The sequence below is a fragment of the Pygocentrus nattereri genome, chromosome 4 (assembly GCF_015220715.1).
Source record: "Pygocentrus nattereri isolate fPygNat1 chromosome 4, fPygNat1.pri, whole genome shotgun sequence".
NCBI classification, from domain to species: domain Eukaryota; kingdom Metazoa; phylum Chordata; class Actinopteri; order Characiformes; family Serrasalmidae; genus Pygocentrus; species Pygocentrus nattereri.
This window is the reverse complement of record NC_051214.1, coordinates 11,563,165-11,580,319: the sequence shown is the minus strand read 5'-3', so window position 1 is coordinate 11,580,319 and position 17,155 is coordinate 11,563,165. Positions and strand designations below refer to the sequence as shown.

General features: G+C 40.5%; 1 protein-coding gene and 1 pseudogene across 1 annotated transcript; both read right to left on the bottom strand.

The window, feature by feature from the left end:
• Positions 1–1,198: 1,198 nt before the first annotated feature.
• LOC108427467 (carbohydrate sulfotransferase 12-like) lies at positions 1,199–2,682 on the bottom strand. Its single transcript, XM_037538195.1, has one exon. The coding sequence runs from the start codon at positions 2,639–2,641 to the stop codon at positions 1,484–1,486; it is 1,158 nt and encodes a 385-aa protein (XP_037394092.1). The 5' UTR covers positions 2,642–2,682; the 3' UTR covers positions 1,199–1,483.
• A 12,599-nt stretch (positions 2,683–15,281) lies between these two features.
• Positions 15,282–16,841, bottom strand: LOC108427468 (annotated as a pseudogene).
• Positions 16,842–17,155: the final 314 nt, after the last annotated feature.

Sequence of the window (17,155 nt, the reverse complement as noted above, 5' to 3'; positions counted from 1 at the left end):
TTCGTGCCGAATAAAAAAGGGCATCTTCAGAGAGTCCATGCCTCAGTGGATTGAAGCTGTTTTGCTGGCACAAGTTGGCTGGTGGACATAATGTTTTGGCACATTGGTGTGAAGAATGAAAAAAGTTCAGGAAAACCACTGAAAGAAAAAAAGAGACTTTCCTGACCTTTGAAATTTGTAATGAGTGTTTTGAAAGTATAAGTGAAAACGTAAGGAGTAAAAAATTGTTTTCTCTTGGAAATCTAACAGTAGAAATATTCCATTTCAAGAAAACTTGAGTAAAGTACAAAATTTCCAAAGTAACACTTTGGAACACAAAGTCCAGTCACTCAAGTATTTTCCACACCTGATCTCTTGTTATGGTCATAACCATAAGTTCAGTATCACATTCCGCATAGAAAAATAACAAGAAAGTGTTCTGAGTAAAACCTCAAGTATAACGACTCTATAAAGAAATAATAATATACAATAATGAAGCTTTTTAACAAAGCATGAACTAATTTAAGTGTCAGCAGGTCACAGTCTGTTTAGGGTGACAAACAGGATACAAATGATTTAGGATCACAAACAGGACATAGTCCTGTTTGCAAACTTGAGTAGGTGTTAAGCACATATTAGCTTTTATTTGAAAAGGAATTAAGATATACAGCCGATATAAACCCTTCACTGAAGAAGGACTTAAGGAGATATTCTGTTTAGCTTAAATATGCTTTTGGTTATGTAGATGGACCTGCCCTGACCAAGCACATACACTACCATTCAAAAGTGGGATCAACTTTTTCAATGATATAAAACCAATTTGTTTGTAGATGAAGGTGTAAAAGATTCTGATATTTCAATCCTCACAGCTTTCAAGTATTTAGTAGGACACCAGGAATCTGTAAATAAAATAATGATTGAAGCTCTTGAAGATTCTTGAATAAAAAAGCTCTGTGAAGTTACTGTCCACAATTCATCATATTTTAGAAGTGGAAATAGTAGTCAGTAGGTCTATACCTCCCTTCCTCAGCCTGATAAATACATACCTTACATGTCAGTGTAAGCCTGAGTATAAATAACAGACTAGTTTTAGAGGTTAACTCAACAAAATAGAAACAGCCAAAAAACCAAAAAAGTCATGCGTTGGCACTCATTCACAGTAATTACCACACCACAAAATAAAATGGAATGCTAATTTAAGCTTACACCAATACTATGCCATGAGCTTGGATAAGAAATTGCATTAGTACAGCTGTTGCTTTTAGACATTAATACAACATAATGTATTCACAAATTGCTTTGAGCAACTACACATAACCACAACATGTACCATGACCTATGTTGCACCTTCATGCCGAAGCAAATTCCTAGTCTGTGAATCCTATTTATTGACAATGGCAATAAAACTTCTGATTCTGACATATAAACTCTAAATATCTTACAGGAGACCTCCACAGACTTCAAATCACATGGGAATCACACTAACAATGAAGTGAGCAGTGTTTTATGGACGTAGAAGATATTCAGGATCTTGGTATCCAAATAATTTGTAGTCTGTCTCAAACAGTTTGAACAGTTTCCTTCTCGAGTCAGCAGTGATGGTGGGAAACCAGGTCTTTATCCAGTTTTCATCTGTGATGCTACTTTTGATCTTTGGGAACTGGACGATATTATCGACACGGAGCATTCGCAGCAGGTGAGCTGCATCTTCTTCCATGGTCTCCATCTTCCCTATAAAGTCATAATGGATCTGGCATGGATGGCACAGATGAGCCGTCTGTCTCCAGTGCTCATCCAGCAGGTCATACCTGTCTGCTGGTAGGCTCAGTAAATACTGAATGAAGTTGGAGAAAGATGGTGCAATACCAGCAGCGAGTGCTTCCTTTACAGATGCTGGTGGATTAGGGATTTTGCCGATTCTCTTCAGTATAGGGATCCCGTACTGCTGGTAATATTGCTCATTTTCCTTTTGAAACTTGTCTCTGTAGGCTGAGATCAGTCTGATAAAAGGCTCTCTGACAAACATGAACTTCTTGTATTGTTGAAGTTTGTGTTTCATCACCGTCCTGTTGTACCTTTTAAGGTACCGGGTGCTGTTTCCATGTATTAGTTCCACGGGAATATCTGACGGGTCTCTGTAAGGCACACCGTTCACCTTAAGGCTCTCGCTCAGAACAATCATGATCCGCTTCCACTCAGTGCATGCAACTTTTGGGACGTAGCAATAGATTATTCCATGCCGGTCATCTACAAGCAGGTTTGCTAGTTCCCAGTTAGGAATGTCATCAATTGTCTGCCACTTCCCATTGAAGCTGTTACTGTCACACAAATCACGAATGAGCTTCTTTCGAGCATACTGTCTGTGTTTGAGCTCCAGAGGAATCGGGCTTGAGTGGATCTTCCACTCTCGTCTCCTGTTCTCCAGCTCTGGGTCTTCAAAGAGGTCATTCTCTTCATCTGTCTCCTCATCAGAGGTTGCAGATCCTTTCATGACTAGGTTGTAGTAGTGAAGCAGTTTTGACCAGAAGTAGCTGCTACTGAGTGTTTCCGAATTCGGTTCAGAATATCCATGTTCTGAGTTGAACAAAGTGGCGTTAGGTGAAGGTCTGATAAATTCTTCTGCCTCACTTCTGTTTGTCCAGTATCTGTTTGCAAAAAACATTAGAAGAACATCTGCTGTGGTTGAAAGAATGTAAAAATATCTGAGCTTCTTCATTTCATAGAGAGTACGAGAAGTGTGAGAGTACCAGAAAATTCCATGAAGCAGACAAGGGTGGAGTTCAGCTCTTCAGGTGGGCTGAATGCTGACATCATTAACTCTTTTATTACCTACATTTACTACCTACTGTTCATTACCTGCATTCCTATTTTTATACTTCTGTTTTACATGTTCATGTTTAGGAGAGTGTGCTTATCTTGGACCTACTAAATGAATGAGATCATTCTTTTCCTCTGCATTTGTTAGGATGGGCACAGGAGTCAGACGAACGCGGATATGAAGACAAATGAGGTTTAATACCGAGAACAAGTATCAGGGTGAAAAACAGGCAAGGGTCAAATACCAAAAAGCACAGGCAACCAAAATCCAAGGGGAAGATCCAAAGGCAAAGTCAAAATAACAAAGATACAGTCAATACACAGAATTCAGAACAACAAAGTAAACACTCAGTATGCTCGGGGGGGACAATACTTCGCACTGACTCAAGCTGAAGCCCGGGCTTATATACTAACTAACTAGGTCATCAAGCACAGGTGTGTTGGGTTAATAAGGAGACTATGAACGCTGGTAGCGAAGCATGTGGTTGTCCATAGTCTTGTGATCTCCTGAAGTATTGTGGGATATTGAGTCCAATTCAGTCCGAGGCATGACAGCATTGCAGTAATGATGTGCTAACCTGTTTGATTCACTCACCTTTTTTTCTTTTTTTTCTGTTTACACCATTAAAATGTCACTATTCAAAGTCTTTTGATGTAAAATCCTCCATTCTAGAGAAACTTCAAGTCGGATTGTCTCTCACAGAAAGATATTACATGAAATGGTTATGAATACACTGCTTGATGTCAGAGATATTGATTTGCGGTAGTTCTAAGATAAAATTTAAGGTCAAAAATAATTTTTTAAAACCAATTTGTGGCAGTTTGGCATATGCAGTGTGTTGTAAGTCAAAATTCCTCAGATTTAACACTATTTTACCATCAGCAACATTCACATAAGACACAATTAGATTATCTGTTGTTTCATTTTTCAGTTAATAAACTGGCTCTGTTTGTGTTGTAGAAATTGTGATTCCTATCACCACCACAGTAAAGAAAACTGAGTAGGTGTCTCTACAGTGAACCACTTCACAAGCACTCTGAATGACAGTGTTTTAAAAGGTTCATGTGATTGTTAAAAACTGACACGTCATAATAAACTGGGAACTAACAGGAAGGAAGATAGCTTTATTTTTGAGTTGTATGATAAAGAATTCAACATTTTTGACCTGTGATGAGAAAATGAGTACCCCTTCCCATGTACATACACACCAATAAGATGTCTATTAAGACCCTTTATTCCAGTTTTAGTAATACAGTTTTATGCAAAAGTTTAGATGCCCTTGGTAAACATTTAGTTGATTTTCTAAAATAAATACACATTTATAATGACTGTTTATGCGAGTATGTGAATTTCAGCAAATTAAATAAGTATGTTGTCTGTAGAGGAGGTGGTAAGTTAATTCACATAGAAAATCAACAAATCATGTCATTGAACCAGGGGAGTCCAAACTTTTGCAAATGACTGTGAGTTTGATTTATTGAGGCAATTCTTCAACTCACTGTCACAGTCCATGGTCAGTATTAGAAAACAGGCACAGTTCAGTTAGACCACAGACTAATAACTGTAAATAGGAAACTCAAGAATACAGAATATCAAAAAATAGTATGCATCTTGAAATTTTTGCAAAGATATAAGACTTCATAACAACAATAGAAAGATAAATAGAACTGGATGTTCCACAAGGCTCAGTGACAGTGCTACACAAGGAAGAGCTTGGGATGGGGAGGAACATGAGAGTGATGCTCTGACAGTTCATTAGGCAGTAAATATAGGGGACATGACTGCATTTTTCTTCTCTGAAATTGACAACAAATTTAGATTGGACAAGGAAATATATTGGATTGGAGAAGGAATGTATGAATATCAGCTGATATTTAAGATTTCCTTTTTAAATTCACTCTCGTGGCTGTCATCATTGTGCCACAATATAATCACATAAAATGTCTTTGCGTGCTGTAGTGTTAACATTATCTGTATGTTGTGTATTGGTATATCGGTATACCGGGTATGTTGTGAAAAGCTCCTGGTCCTGACAACATCTGGTCGTGTGCTGAGTGACTGTGCTGGGGAGCTCACAGATGTCTTTACAGATATCTCACTCAGTCACGCTGTTGTCCCCACATACCTGAAAGCCACCACCATCATCTCTGTCCCAAAGAAAGCATCACCCTTTCAATAGTTACCATCCAGTTGCACTCATTCCCATCTTCATGAAGTGCTTCGAACGGCTGGTCATGCAACACATCAAGTCTGTCCTTCCCCCCCTCCCTGGACCCCTTCCAGTTTGTGTATTGGCCTAATTACTCAGTTGATGATGCCATCTCCACTGCCCTCCTCTCCGCCCTCACACATCTGGACAAAAAATGTCAGAATGCTATTCATAGATTTCAGCTCCACATTTAGCACTATCCTCCCCCAGCAGCTCATTCTCAAACTGGACAAGCTGGGGTTGAACACTTCACTATACAACTGACTGCTAGACTTCCTGACTGGGAGACCACAGGCAGTACGGGCCAGCAACAACACATCCCGCACCATCAGACTGAACACGGGGGCCCCCCAAGGATGTGTACTGAGCCCCCTCCTATTCACTCTAATGACCCACAACTGCATACTGTTGCATAGCTCAAACCTCTTCATCAAGTTCGCAAATGACACAACTGGGGTGGGTCTCATAAGCAACAACGATGAGACAAATTATAGGAATGAGGTGAGCCGCCTGACCCTGTGGTGTAGACACAACAATCTCCATTTGAACACTGAGAAGACGAAGGAGATTGTTGTGGACTTCAGGAAACTGTGCACCCAGCATGCTCCTCTGACCATCAGTGGTGTTGCTGTGGAGAAGATGAACAGTACCAAGTTCCTGGGCGTGCACATCACAGAGGACATCTCCTGGGCCAACAACACAGTATCACTGGCCTGAAGGGCTCATCAGTGCCTCTATTTCCTCCACAAACTGAGAAGAGCCATAGCCCCAGCCCCCATAATGTGCACGTTCTACAGAGGTACTATCGAGAGCATCCTGACCAGCTGCATCACCGTGTGGTATGGTGCCTGCACCATGTCCTGTCACAAGACACACCAGCACATTGTGAGAGCTGCTAAGGAGATCACTGGCACCTCCCTCACATCTCTCCAAGAGATATACAGGTCCCATCTCACCTGGAGAGCCCTCTGCATGGCAGGTGATCACACTCACCCACTACACAGCTTCTTCAGCCTGCTGCCATCAGGGAGAAGACTGCAGAATCTCTGTGCCAGGACCTGCAGACTGGAGGACAGCTTCATCCATCAGGCTGTCAGGATGCTCAACTCTCTCTTTACTTTCATGCCTCTCCAGGTCTACCACTCATTGCCAACATGAGCATTGAAGTCTCCCAGTAAGACTATGGAGTCTGTAGGCAGGACCCTTTCCAGAACCCTGCCCACTTGCTCCAAGAAGCCTGAAGACTCTGACCTGTTGTTTGGTGCATAAGCACAGACAACAGTCAGTTTTCCTCTCTGTGATTTTAATTCACATTGAGGCGACCTTCTCATCCACTGGGACAATCTCCAACCGCAGTGTTGCCAACCAGGGCCTCATGACACCCGCCCGGCGCCTCTCACCCTGTGTAACTCCTGAGTTATCCAGGAGTTTGGTTCCAGAGCTGACACTGTGGGTGGAGGTGAGCCTATATATAGTTGGTACCTCTCAACCTCCTGCACAAGCTTTGGCTCCTTCCCCCCCTAGTGAGGTTACATTCCATGTACCAAGAGCCAGTTTTTGCCGCAGGGGCCTAGGCCACCAAGGGCCCCTCTGCAATCTCCCACTGCCTATACAGCACTGCACCGCTGCCCCATGCTGGACCTTGCGGGTGGTGGGCCCACATGGTCTCCCCACATGTCCTCTTCAGGCTGAGCCCGGCTGGGATATGTGGGCTGCTCAGCCACCAGGTGCCTGCTGAGGAAGGCTACACCCAGGCCTGGATCCAGGGGTAGGTCCCAGACAGGGTACACGATTGCTTGTGTCCGTTGTGCATGGAGTTTTTGTTTACCATTTATTTAATGTTACTGTTACACCATGGGGTCTGAGAGTAAGGCAATTACAGGACACTGTTTGTCCTGTACTTATTGTAGTATTGACAGTAAAGCTGACTTGACTTGACTTGATTGTCCTTCACTGGAACTAAGAGGCTGAGGCCAAACCCTGAAAAACAGCCCCAGATCATCATCCCTCCTCCACCAAACTTTACTGTTGGCACTATGCATTTCAGTAGTGTTCTCCTGGCGTCCACCAAATTCAGATTCATCCAACAGACCACCAGATAGTGAAGCACAGTTCATCACTCAAGAATAGACATTTCCAGTTCTACAGTAATTATTCACTTTCACTGCTTTTTAGCATGGAATCTGCAGTGTGTTGATTTCAAATGGGTGTGTATATTTATAAATATTATATGTGTATTTATGTGAATATTAAATTATAACCACAACTTTATTTTAAACTGCATTAGTGCATAAAATCATGCATATTATATTAACATCCTGCTTGTAGAAACTGGAACAGATAAGCTACATCACAGTTCACAAATGTATTCTTAGTCCCTTGTAAAAGCTGGAGTGGTTGACTTTGAATCACAAATCATAAGTCTTGTGGTGGCATGCTTTACACTACTCCAGCCAATGATTGGTGTTGCACATAGTGGTCTAAAAATTCTGTGCATCTGCTTGGCCATGGAAACGAATTCTGTGAAGTTCCTGATGCACAAGCCAGGAGCAAAGAATAGGCAATTTTTATACACTTCAGCACTCGGACATGCATTTTTTTCTGAGTTTGCGTGGTCTCCTGCTTTGTGGCTAAGTTATTGTTACTCCTAGATGCTTCCATTAATACTACATAATACATAGCACTTACAGTTGACTGGGGCAGAAATTTCACAAACTGACTAACAATGACGGCATCCTTGCTTCTGCAGGGGTGTGTACCAGCTACTGGGGTTTCACACTGCTTTGCCTCCCTGGGCATATCTATGCCAAGGTGCTGGAAAGGAGACTTCGACCTATAGTTGAACCTCAGATTGAGGAGGAACAATGCAGATTCTGTCCCGGTCGTGGAGCAATGGACCAGTTTTTACCCTCTCACAAATTGTTGAGGGGGTATGGGAGTTTGCCAACCCAGTCTATATGTGTTTTGTGGACTTGGAGAGGACATATGGCTGTGTTCCCTGAGATATCTTGTGAGTGGTCCTCTGGGAGTATGGGGTGCCAGGGTTACTACTCCAGGCCATTCAATCTCTGTACACCCAGAGTGAGAGCTGTGTTCGTATACTCGGCATTAAGTCAGACTCTTTCAACGTTAGCACTGGACTCAGCCAGGTTTGTGCCTTGTCTCCACTTCTGTTCATGATATTCATGGACAGAGTGTCAAGGCATAGCCGGGGTCAGTAGGGTATTATGTGTGGAGGCCAGGGAGTGGCATCTCTGCTCTTTGCAGACAATGTTCTTTTGGCAGGATCGCATGGATGCCTCCAGCACTCACTGGAGCGGTTTGCAGCCGAGTGTGAAGCGGTTGATATGTGGATCAGCACCTCCAAGTCCATGGTCCTAGCCCAGAAAAGGATGGCGTGCCCACTCCAGTTAAGGGGAAGGGAATTGCCCCAGGTGGAGGAGTTTAAGTATCCTGGGGTCTTATTCATGAGTGATGGGCAGAGGTGGCAGCAGTAATGCAGTCTCTAAAGGACTGTAGTTGTAGAGTGGCACAGTCTCTGAACTTTGTTTACCGGGTGACCTACATTCCGACCCTCACCTATGGTCATGAGATGTGGGTCATGACCGAAAGAATGAGATTGTGAATACAAGTGGTGGAAATTGGCTTTCTTCACAGGATGGCGGGCTATACTCTACTTGACAGGGTGAGGAGCTCGGTCAGGGTCATCTGGGATTCTCTGCTCTCGCGACTCCTACTGCAACCCTATCTTGATTAAGCGGTTAATAATGATCATGGTGATGATGATGCTTCTGCAATACAGTAACTTGTTCAGGGTTTATTTTGGCGTGTGACAGACATTTTTGTTGTCTATCTGTGGTCAGTTGTGCAGCATGCACATTGTTCATCAATGAAACAACACAAGCAAAAATGTTGTGTAGAGTTGGAAGTATGGCTATCTTGAGAAATCTGTAAGACGTTTGCTATCCCAGTAGTCATTTTGGTTTCTTGTTTTTTTTCTCACAGTCTAGTCCTAATTTTCTCATCTCCTAGTTTACACACCCTTTGCCTCTTTTGTTTACTTTGATAAAGGATGTGCCTTTGTTTCTCATTTACACCAACACTGTGACACTCTACTTGGAATTGTGACGCCAATTACTGCATACTCTCAAATAAAACTTTTCCTTATCTTGTCACCCAACCTTTATTACAAAAACCCAACCCACTCTGAAACCTGTAACAGGAAAGGTGTGGCTTTTCTGCAAAAAAGGTTTGCCATCAGGAAGCTTGGAGTCAGATAAAGTCCTGAAAGTATATTTAAACAAACTGTACTTTAGGCAGGGAGATGAACCTGTCCCGTACCAGTGGTTTATTCCATGATTTTACTAAAGTGGTGTCCCAACAACACAACCTAGCAAAAAGTCTTGGACTATAACTTCATTCTGTTTCACATGGCACATGTTTTTTTTTTGTCTCGTCCTTTAACCATTCTCATTTCACAATGACTTGGAAGGATTTACAATGTTTAGTCTGGCAAAGAGACTTGCTCTGTGATAGATAGTAAAATGGACAAGTTTGTTCAGATGAAGAGCAGCAAAATTCCAATTCACCAATATTTTGTTTTCCAACCTGACAAATGCTGAGGGTCACTGGTTTAACAGTGGTTCATATCATATGTGCAGAAAAAACTTTATCATTATAAATGATTTCATTCATCCTGAAATCAAAATGAATTTTTTACCATATTAGTTCATGTCCTTGGTCATTTTAAGTGCAATCCATTGTGCCATATCATTCAAAAGGCAACATGCTTACTTCTGCGTAATCTTTTAGCAATGTATAGTGATTGTTCTGATCATCTTCTTCTGATGTTTGGTTGCATCACTATGTTCTATTGACTAGAACAAATGATACTATCGAATAATATCTTAGTATGTCTTCCCTCCTCCACCCCCCAACCTGACCCATCATCATTGAGAGAACATTCACCTGCCCTCCTGGCTTTACGTACATGTTTAGTCATCAGACATGGTTCTGTCTAGTACTGTCATAGCAATAGTGGAACCCTTTTTTGTGCTATATAGAACCATTTTTAAAAGAGCCCGTAAAAGAACCATATACAACTGGGTTTTCATAATATATTCTTAAATATGCACCTTCAAGGATTTTTTAATAAAGAAAATGGTTCTATCCAGAACCTTGAACATTCAAAGAACCCTATGCGTGATTAAAGGGTTCTTTGCAACTTGCGTTCAGTTTTTCAAAGAAATCTGCGAGGATATATTTCCACACCTCCAAAGCATTTTCTTCTACTCACAATTCAAGGAATCTCAAACATATTTAGTGATGGGTGGTCAGTCCATTATTTTGAGAACACCAGCAGCTTCTTTGTTTGATTTGCAATTTTCTTCTTTTTTTGTCTATTTTCTTTTCTAAGTAAGAGCCTCTTGACAGCTACACATTGTTTCAGACTCATTCTGATTTGGAAATCATGCATGCCACATCCTTTGGGCTAAAGAGGAGAGGTACCATCTGGCCTGTTGCCAGCGCATAGTTTAAAAGCCAGCATCTGTGATGGTATGGTGCTGCATTAGTGCACATCGCATGGATGGCTTGTATATCTGTGAAGGCACCATTAAAGCTGAATCATATATACCAGTTTTAGAACGACAAATGCTGCCATCTAGATGACGTCTTTTTCAGGGAAACTCTTATTTCAGCAAGAAAATGTCAAACTGCATTCAGCATGTATAACAACAGCATTACTCTGTAATGAAAGAGTTCAGGTGTTAAACTAGCCAGACTGCTCACCCATGGAAAACATTTGGTGTATTATAAAATGAAAAGTGCAACAAAGGAGACCTTGAACTGTTGAGCAGCTGAAATCAGGTATCAAGCTGGAACGGTAAAACGTTTTACTTTCAAAACTACAGCAACTGGTCTCTTTAGTTGCCAAATGCCTCCAGAGTGTTGTTAAAAAAGCGGTGATGTGACAAACTGGTAAACATGCCATTTTTATCAACTTTTTAAAAATATGTTGCTGACCTCAAATTTAAACTGGGCATATTTTTTTTTTTTCACAAAACAATAAAATTTCTCCATTTCAACATTTGATGTGTCGTGTTTGTACTAGATTCAATTAAATACAGGGTTTAAATGTATCACGGTTGGCCCCTCCCAGTCCTGTCCATGTGTTCTTGTTTTGGTTTTGTAACTCCGCCCCTGATTGTTTTCACCTGTCCCTCATTGTTCCGTGTATTTAAGCCCTGTGTTTGCCCCTTGCGTTTGCCAGTCTTTGTATCATTGTATTGGTCTTTGTTTGATGTCTGTTTACTGGTTGCTCTGGATTTTGTCATGTCTGTTTTGTCATGTCTGTTCCCCGTTCCGTCCACATCGGCTATTTGAACCTGGACTGTTTTGACCACAACCCTGGATTTGCCCATAATAAATCTCGCTTATCTCAGCGTGTGCGTCCGCCTCCTCGCTCCCCCTTGCAAAATGACTTGGACATCATTACAATCTGTTTTTATTTCCGTTTTGCTCAGTATCCTAATCTTTTACAAAATGGGTTATAAGTTAATGGAAAAAATATTTTATTTTAATCTATTTAGGTCCATTTCTATTGAGCCATTCTCCATGAAACATAATGTAAAAGGCAATGGGTCATTTCAAATTACGTTAAAAAAAATTAAAACTCTAAAAATGAGACAAAATGTAGAAATGACACTAGAATTACAGAGAGTATGAAAGCAAATGTATAAACAAGTTCTCAGTTGAGTGCAGTATAAGTATCTGAAAAGACTTTGCTTAATATCTAAATACTAAATACAGCTACAGTTCATAAATGGCCCCCTCCCCACTCCCTGCAGATGTCTGAACCCACCATGTCCTACAGTGCTAAAATGACATACTGCTCCATGCAGGTGAGTCTTGGAGGGATGTTAGTTTTCCAGGCCCTGAAAAACTAAAAGTATCTTGCTACATATGAATCAGCTGGCTACATCCAGGCTGCTGCATAAACAGCGTTGGGATGTAACGATATATAAATATTGTGAACGTATTCGGAATACCGAAGTCCAAAGTACAATGGGTAAAAGAAGTATTAAGAATACAGCTAAGTTTTAAATATTTACAAGAATACTTTTGGAGTACTGATCCACTAAATTAAAAAAATATATATATAAAAACAGAACTCCATCAATGATTGTTCATAATCTATTTTGAAAATAAGCAAACAGCATGTGAAGACACACTCTAAAGAATAAAAAAACAGCTTATTTACAAAAACTAAAGTTCTGGCTAAAGCCTGAGTACAACGAAACTCCCTTGAGTGGTGATGGAACTGAATTGTCTCCTCTGTAGAGGGCATGCAAATGAGTAATGAGTTTAGCGCTGGTGTTGTGCTGGACTCCCATGCGTTTTGTGTCCATTTATAGACATCATTAACTACAAATGACATAACTACCCAGTTTCTAGTCCAATTTGGGAGATATTATTAATAGGATGTAGTGAATTCTTTGCTTATTTCATGAGATGACAGTGGCATTATAGAAGCAGCAGTGAAGCAAAGTAGGAGATAATGTTCCATATTTTGTGATTTTTTTAATGAAACGTAATAACAAAAGAATCACATGAATAAACTGCAAACCACTAACAGTGAGAAATAGCATTAATTAAAGAAAATGTACACCAGCAGTTTTTCCTATCTGCCATATCAATATGTATTGTGAATGTTGGCCAAATGTTTTCTGAATAGCTTCGTTTTTATGTCCTGTACTGGAATACATATCTGAATATGTTTAAGTCACTTGTTCAAAGTATTTTGTCCAGCTCTGTGTATGAAATGGCTTGTGGGCTTCTCTGCTGCTTGTGGTCAGCGCAATACTGGCACCTGTCCTGCTGTCTCTCTGTCTCAGTCTCTCTGTCTCTCTGTCTCTCTCTCTCATGTAATGGCAACAGGTGTTATAAAGTCACAGTACATGTTGATCCTCTAGGTGGAGACACATTCCTACCAATGATCCACAGCAGTTCCGTATCCTCGGGTGTACTTTGAGTGTTACACTTTAAGGGAACACATTTTGTGTTATTTGTGACACAACCAGTGTAAAATTGTGAATTTCTATCATTCATTATGAATTTAAATTCATTTTTATGTCATCTAGAATGACTGTTCACCAGTGTCTGTTGTGCCTTTAAAAAGTGTTAAAGAGAAAACACCTTTTTCTTTTAGGGGAATGGAAGCCTTAAATGTGCATGGAATCCATTTGTAACTGAACTACCCTGTTGTTGCTTTAATTCAGCATCGAGGTACAACACCTTTCTTTTGAAAGTCGTGTGCAAATCACGCAGAACATTCTGAAACGCTACTTTGGTTTGCTGTTATGAGACATGTATCAGTTCTTATACAGCTGTATATAGCCGTTAGCTATTCCAGATAGCAAGAATATTCCACTGACTGTAATGCCACTGCTGATCCATCCCTGGACGACACAGATTATTGCCCTGCCAAGGTTTAACTAGATTTTAAATGCACACAGCCTTTTATTTTGGAAAATAAAAGAGAAAAGAGAATTATAACAAACAATTGAGAGGGAACAAAAGATAATAACGACTAATAATAATAACTAGGATTAATATGAAGTGATTTTGTTGAAAATGTTGTTGCTGACACTGTACTAGTTTAATTACAGCTGTATCACCAGCAGTATTTATGATATTACTGTTAAAATGATTTACCAAACTTACAAAGGAAAGAAAGAAATAAAGGATTGTATACGGACTACGATTTTGGTTTTTCCCTTTGGCTAAGATTAAAAACAATTGACTTCCAGATCAGCAATCGTCTGAATTCTGTTTCCACGTAACATAAACAAATGACACAAAAATATTATACTTGGTCATTTATTTATTGAAGAAAATGATCCAGTATTACATATTTGTGAGTGGGAAAATTATGTGAACCTATAGGATTATCAGCTTGTTTGAAGGTGAAATTAGAGTCAGGTGTTTTCAATCAACGAGATGACAATCAGGTGTGAGTGGGAACCCTGTTTTATTTAAAAGTCAGCTCTTCACAACACGTTTGTGGAAGTGTATTGTCGATCGCTCCAAGAGCAAGGCATGTAATATTCTGCTAAATGCTGTAAATGTAATGTCATTGTTCATGAGTCCACCATCAGGAGAACACTGAACAACAATGGTGTGCATGGCAGGGTTGCAAGGAGAAAGCCACTGCTCTCCAAAAAGAACATTGCTGCATGTCTGCAGTTTTCTAAAGATCACATGGACAAGCCAGAAGGCTATTGAAACAATGTTTTGTGGATGGATGAGACCAAAATAGATCTCTTTGGTTTAAATGAAAAGCGTTACGTTTGGAGAAAGGAAAACACTGCATTCCTGCATAACAACCTTATCCCATCTGTGAAACATGGTGGTGGTAGTATCACGGTTTGGGCCTTTTTTGCTGCATCTGGGTCAGGACGGCTTGCCATCATTGATAGAACAATGAATTCTGAATTCTGAAGCTGTGTCATTTGTTTAACTGGGTTCTCTTTATCTACTTTTAGGACATTTATACAGAAATATATTCTAAAGGGTTCACAAACTTTCAAGCACCACTGTATAAATCCTTTCATTGTTCCATCAGTGATGGCAGCAAATCAGCAAAACAGACCCAAACCACCACCATGTTTTACATGTGGGATAAGGTTTTTATGCTGGAATGCAGTTTCCCTCCTCCAAACATAATGCTTCTCATTTCAGCCAAAAAAATCTATTTTGGTCTCATCTATCCAGAAAACATTGTTACAATAGCCTTCTGGCTTTTCCATGTGATCTTTAGAAAACTGCAGACATGCAGCAATGTGGCGGCTGTCTCCTTGCAACCCTGCCATGCACGTTATTGTTGTTCATTGCTCACCTGATGGTGGATTACATTAGCCACTGTAAAACAGGCCTCTGGTTGCTTAGAAGTTACCCTGGGTTCCTTTGTGACCTCACAGACTATTATATGCTTTGCTTTTGGTGTGATCTTTGTTGGTTGACCACTCTTGGGGAGCATTTCCTCCATGTGTACACAGTCTATCTGACTGTGATTGGGGGGTGTCCAAACTCTTTAGAGATGTTTTTGTAACCTTGTCTAGCTTGATGAGCATCAACAACTCTTTGCTTGTGCCATGTTACACTTCCACAAACATGCTGTGAAGATCAGACTGTGATAGATCCCTGTTCAGGGAAGTCACTCACACTTGATTGCCATCACTAAAAATACACTAACAATTAAAGTTGGCAAATGTTTTATGGATGTAGAAGATATTCAGGAACTTGGTATCCAAATCATTTGTAATCTGTCTCAAACAGTTTGAACAGTTTCCTTCTCCATTCAATGGGGATGTAGGGAAACCAGGTCATTACCCAGCTTTCATCTGTTCTGCAACTTACTTTTTGGGAACTGGACAGTATCATCTACGTGGAGCATTTGTAGCAGGTGAGCTGCGTCTTCTTCCATGGTCTCCATCTTCACTATAAAGTCATAATGGATCTGGCATGGATGGCACAGACGAGCCGTCTGTCTCCAGTGCTCATCCAGCAGTTCATAACTGTCTGCTGGTAGGCTCAGTATATACTGAATGAAGTTGGAGAAAGATGGTGCAATACCAGCAGCGAGTGCTTCCTTTACAGATGCTGGTGGATTAGGAATTTTGCCAAATCTCTTCAGTATAGGGATGGCGTACTGCTTGTAAAATGGCTGATTTTCCTTTTGAAACTTGTCTCTGTAGGCTGAGATCAGTCTGATAAAAGGCTCTCTGATAAACATGAACTTCTTGTATTGTTGAGGTTTGTGTTTCATCACCGTCCTGTTTCCATGTATTAGTTCCACGGGTATATCTGACGGGTCTCTGTAAGGCACGCCACTCAGTACATGCAACTTTTGGGACGTAGCAATAGATTATTACATGCCGGTCATGTACAAGCAGGTTTGCTAGTCCCCAGTTAGGAATGTCATCAATTATCTGCCATTTCCCATTGAAGCCTAAGGTGCCATTACTGTCACACAGGTCATGAATGAGCTTCTTTTGGGGCGTACTGTCTGTGTTTGAGCTCCAGAGGAATCCAGCTTGAGTGGATCTTCCACTCACGTCTTCCATTCTCCAGCTGTGGGTCCTCAAGCTGGTCGTCCTCTTCATCTGTCTCTTTATCGATGCTTGCAAATCCTTTCCAGATCAGGTTGTAGTAGTTTGATCCAGTGAAGCTGCTACTGACAGTTTTTGACTGTGGTTCAGGATATCCATGTTCTGCTTTGAATAAAGAGGTGTAAGCTCTTTATTCAAGGTGGAGCTCTGTGAAATTCTTCTGCCTCACTTCTGTTTATGCAGTATCTGTTGACATAAAACATGACAAAAAAATCATAAGAATACTCTTCAGGATTAAAACGAAAGTAAACATATTTCAGCTTCTTAATTTTAGTTGGAGAGAACAAGAGATGAGTGTGAAGGTTATGAAACTGGAAAAACCTGAAAAGGGAGACCTATGTGGATATCAGCTCTTTAAGTGAACTCAGTGGTGACAGCCTTTCACACATTTCATTACCCACATTCATACCTTCACACGTCTGTGCAACCTTGTGTTTTGGATGATTATGTTTACATTGTCATGATTGATTTACGCAGAGAAGATACTGCGAGCTCACAGACGTCAGTAAGACGTCAGAACAAAGTTTAACAAAGTTTGAGTGCCCCAAGTTTTCTTGATTTTGCAATATTATAGGCAGTCCTATACTGAACAATGTTTTTAACCCGAGGCTGTGTTCAGGCTGAGTTCTTTGAAACTCTGGCAGAACAGGAAATTCTCTGACATTGTAGTATCACCTGTAAGGTGAAACCAAAGAGTAAATGCACCTCTGCTAATGCATTTTAGGTAAGTTAGAATCCAGATGCATCTTTATTGTTTTTTTCTACAATCAAATCAAACAAAGATCTGATTATTATAGCTCACTTTTTAAATTCAAGTGTCCAAGTGACGCTTGTTTCTCGTGTAAGGCAATATCTTTTTTTATCGTTGTACGTGCCACAAAAGAATTTCACATAGATTATATATGTCTAATCTCATACTGCACCACCCACAGTATGATCAGATTAGATTAGATCAGATTTCAGAACATAAAAAAAAAT

What these genes read in the sequence shown, in the direction of transcription:
- LOC108427467 (XM_037538195.1), bottom strand. Translation starts at nt 2,641, where the DNA reads ATGTTTTTTGCAAACAGATACTGGACAAACAGAAGTGAGGCAGAAGAA.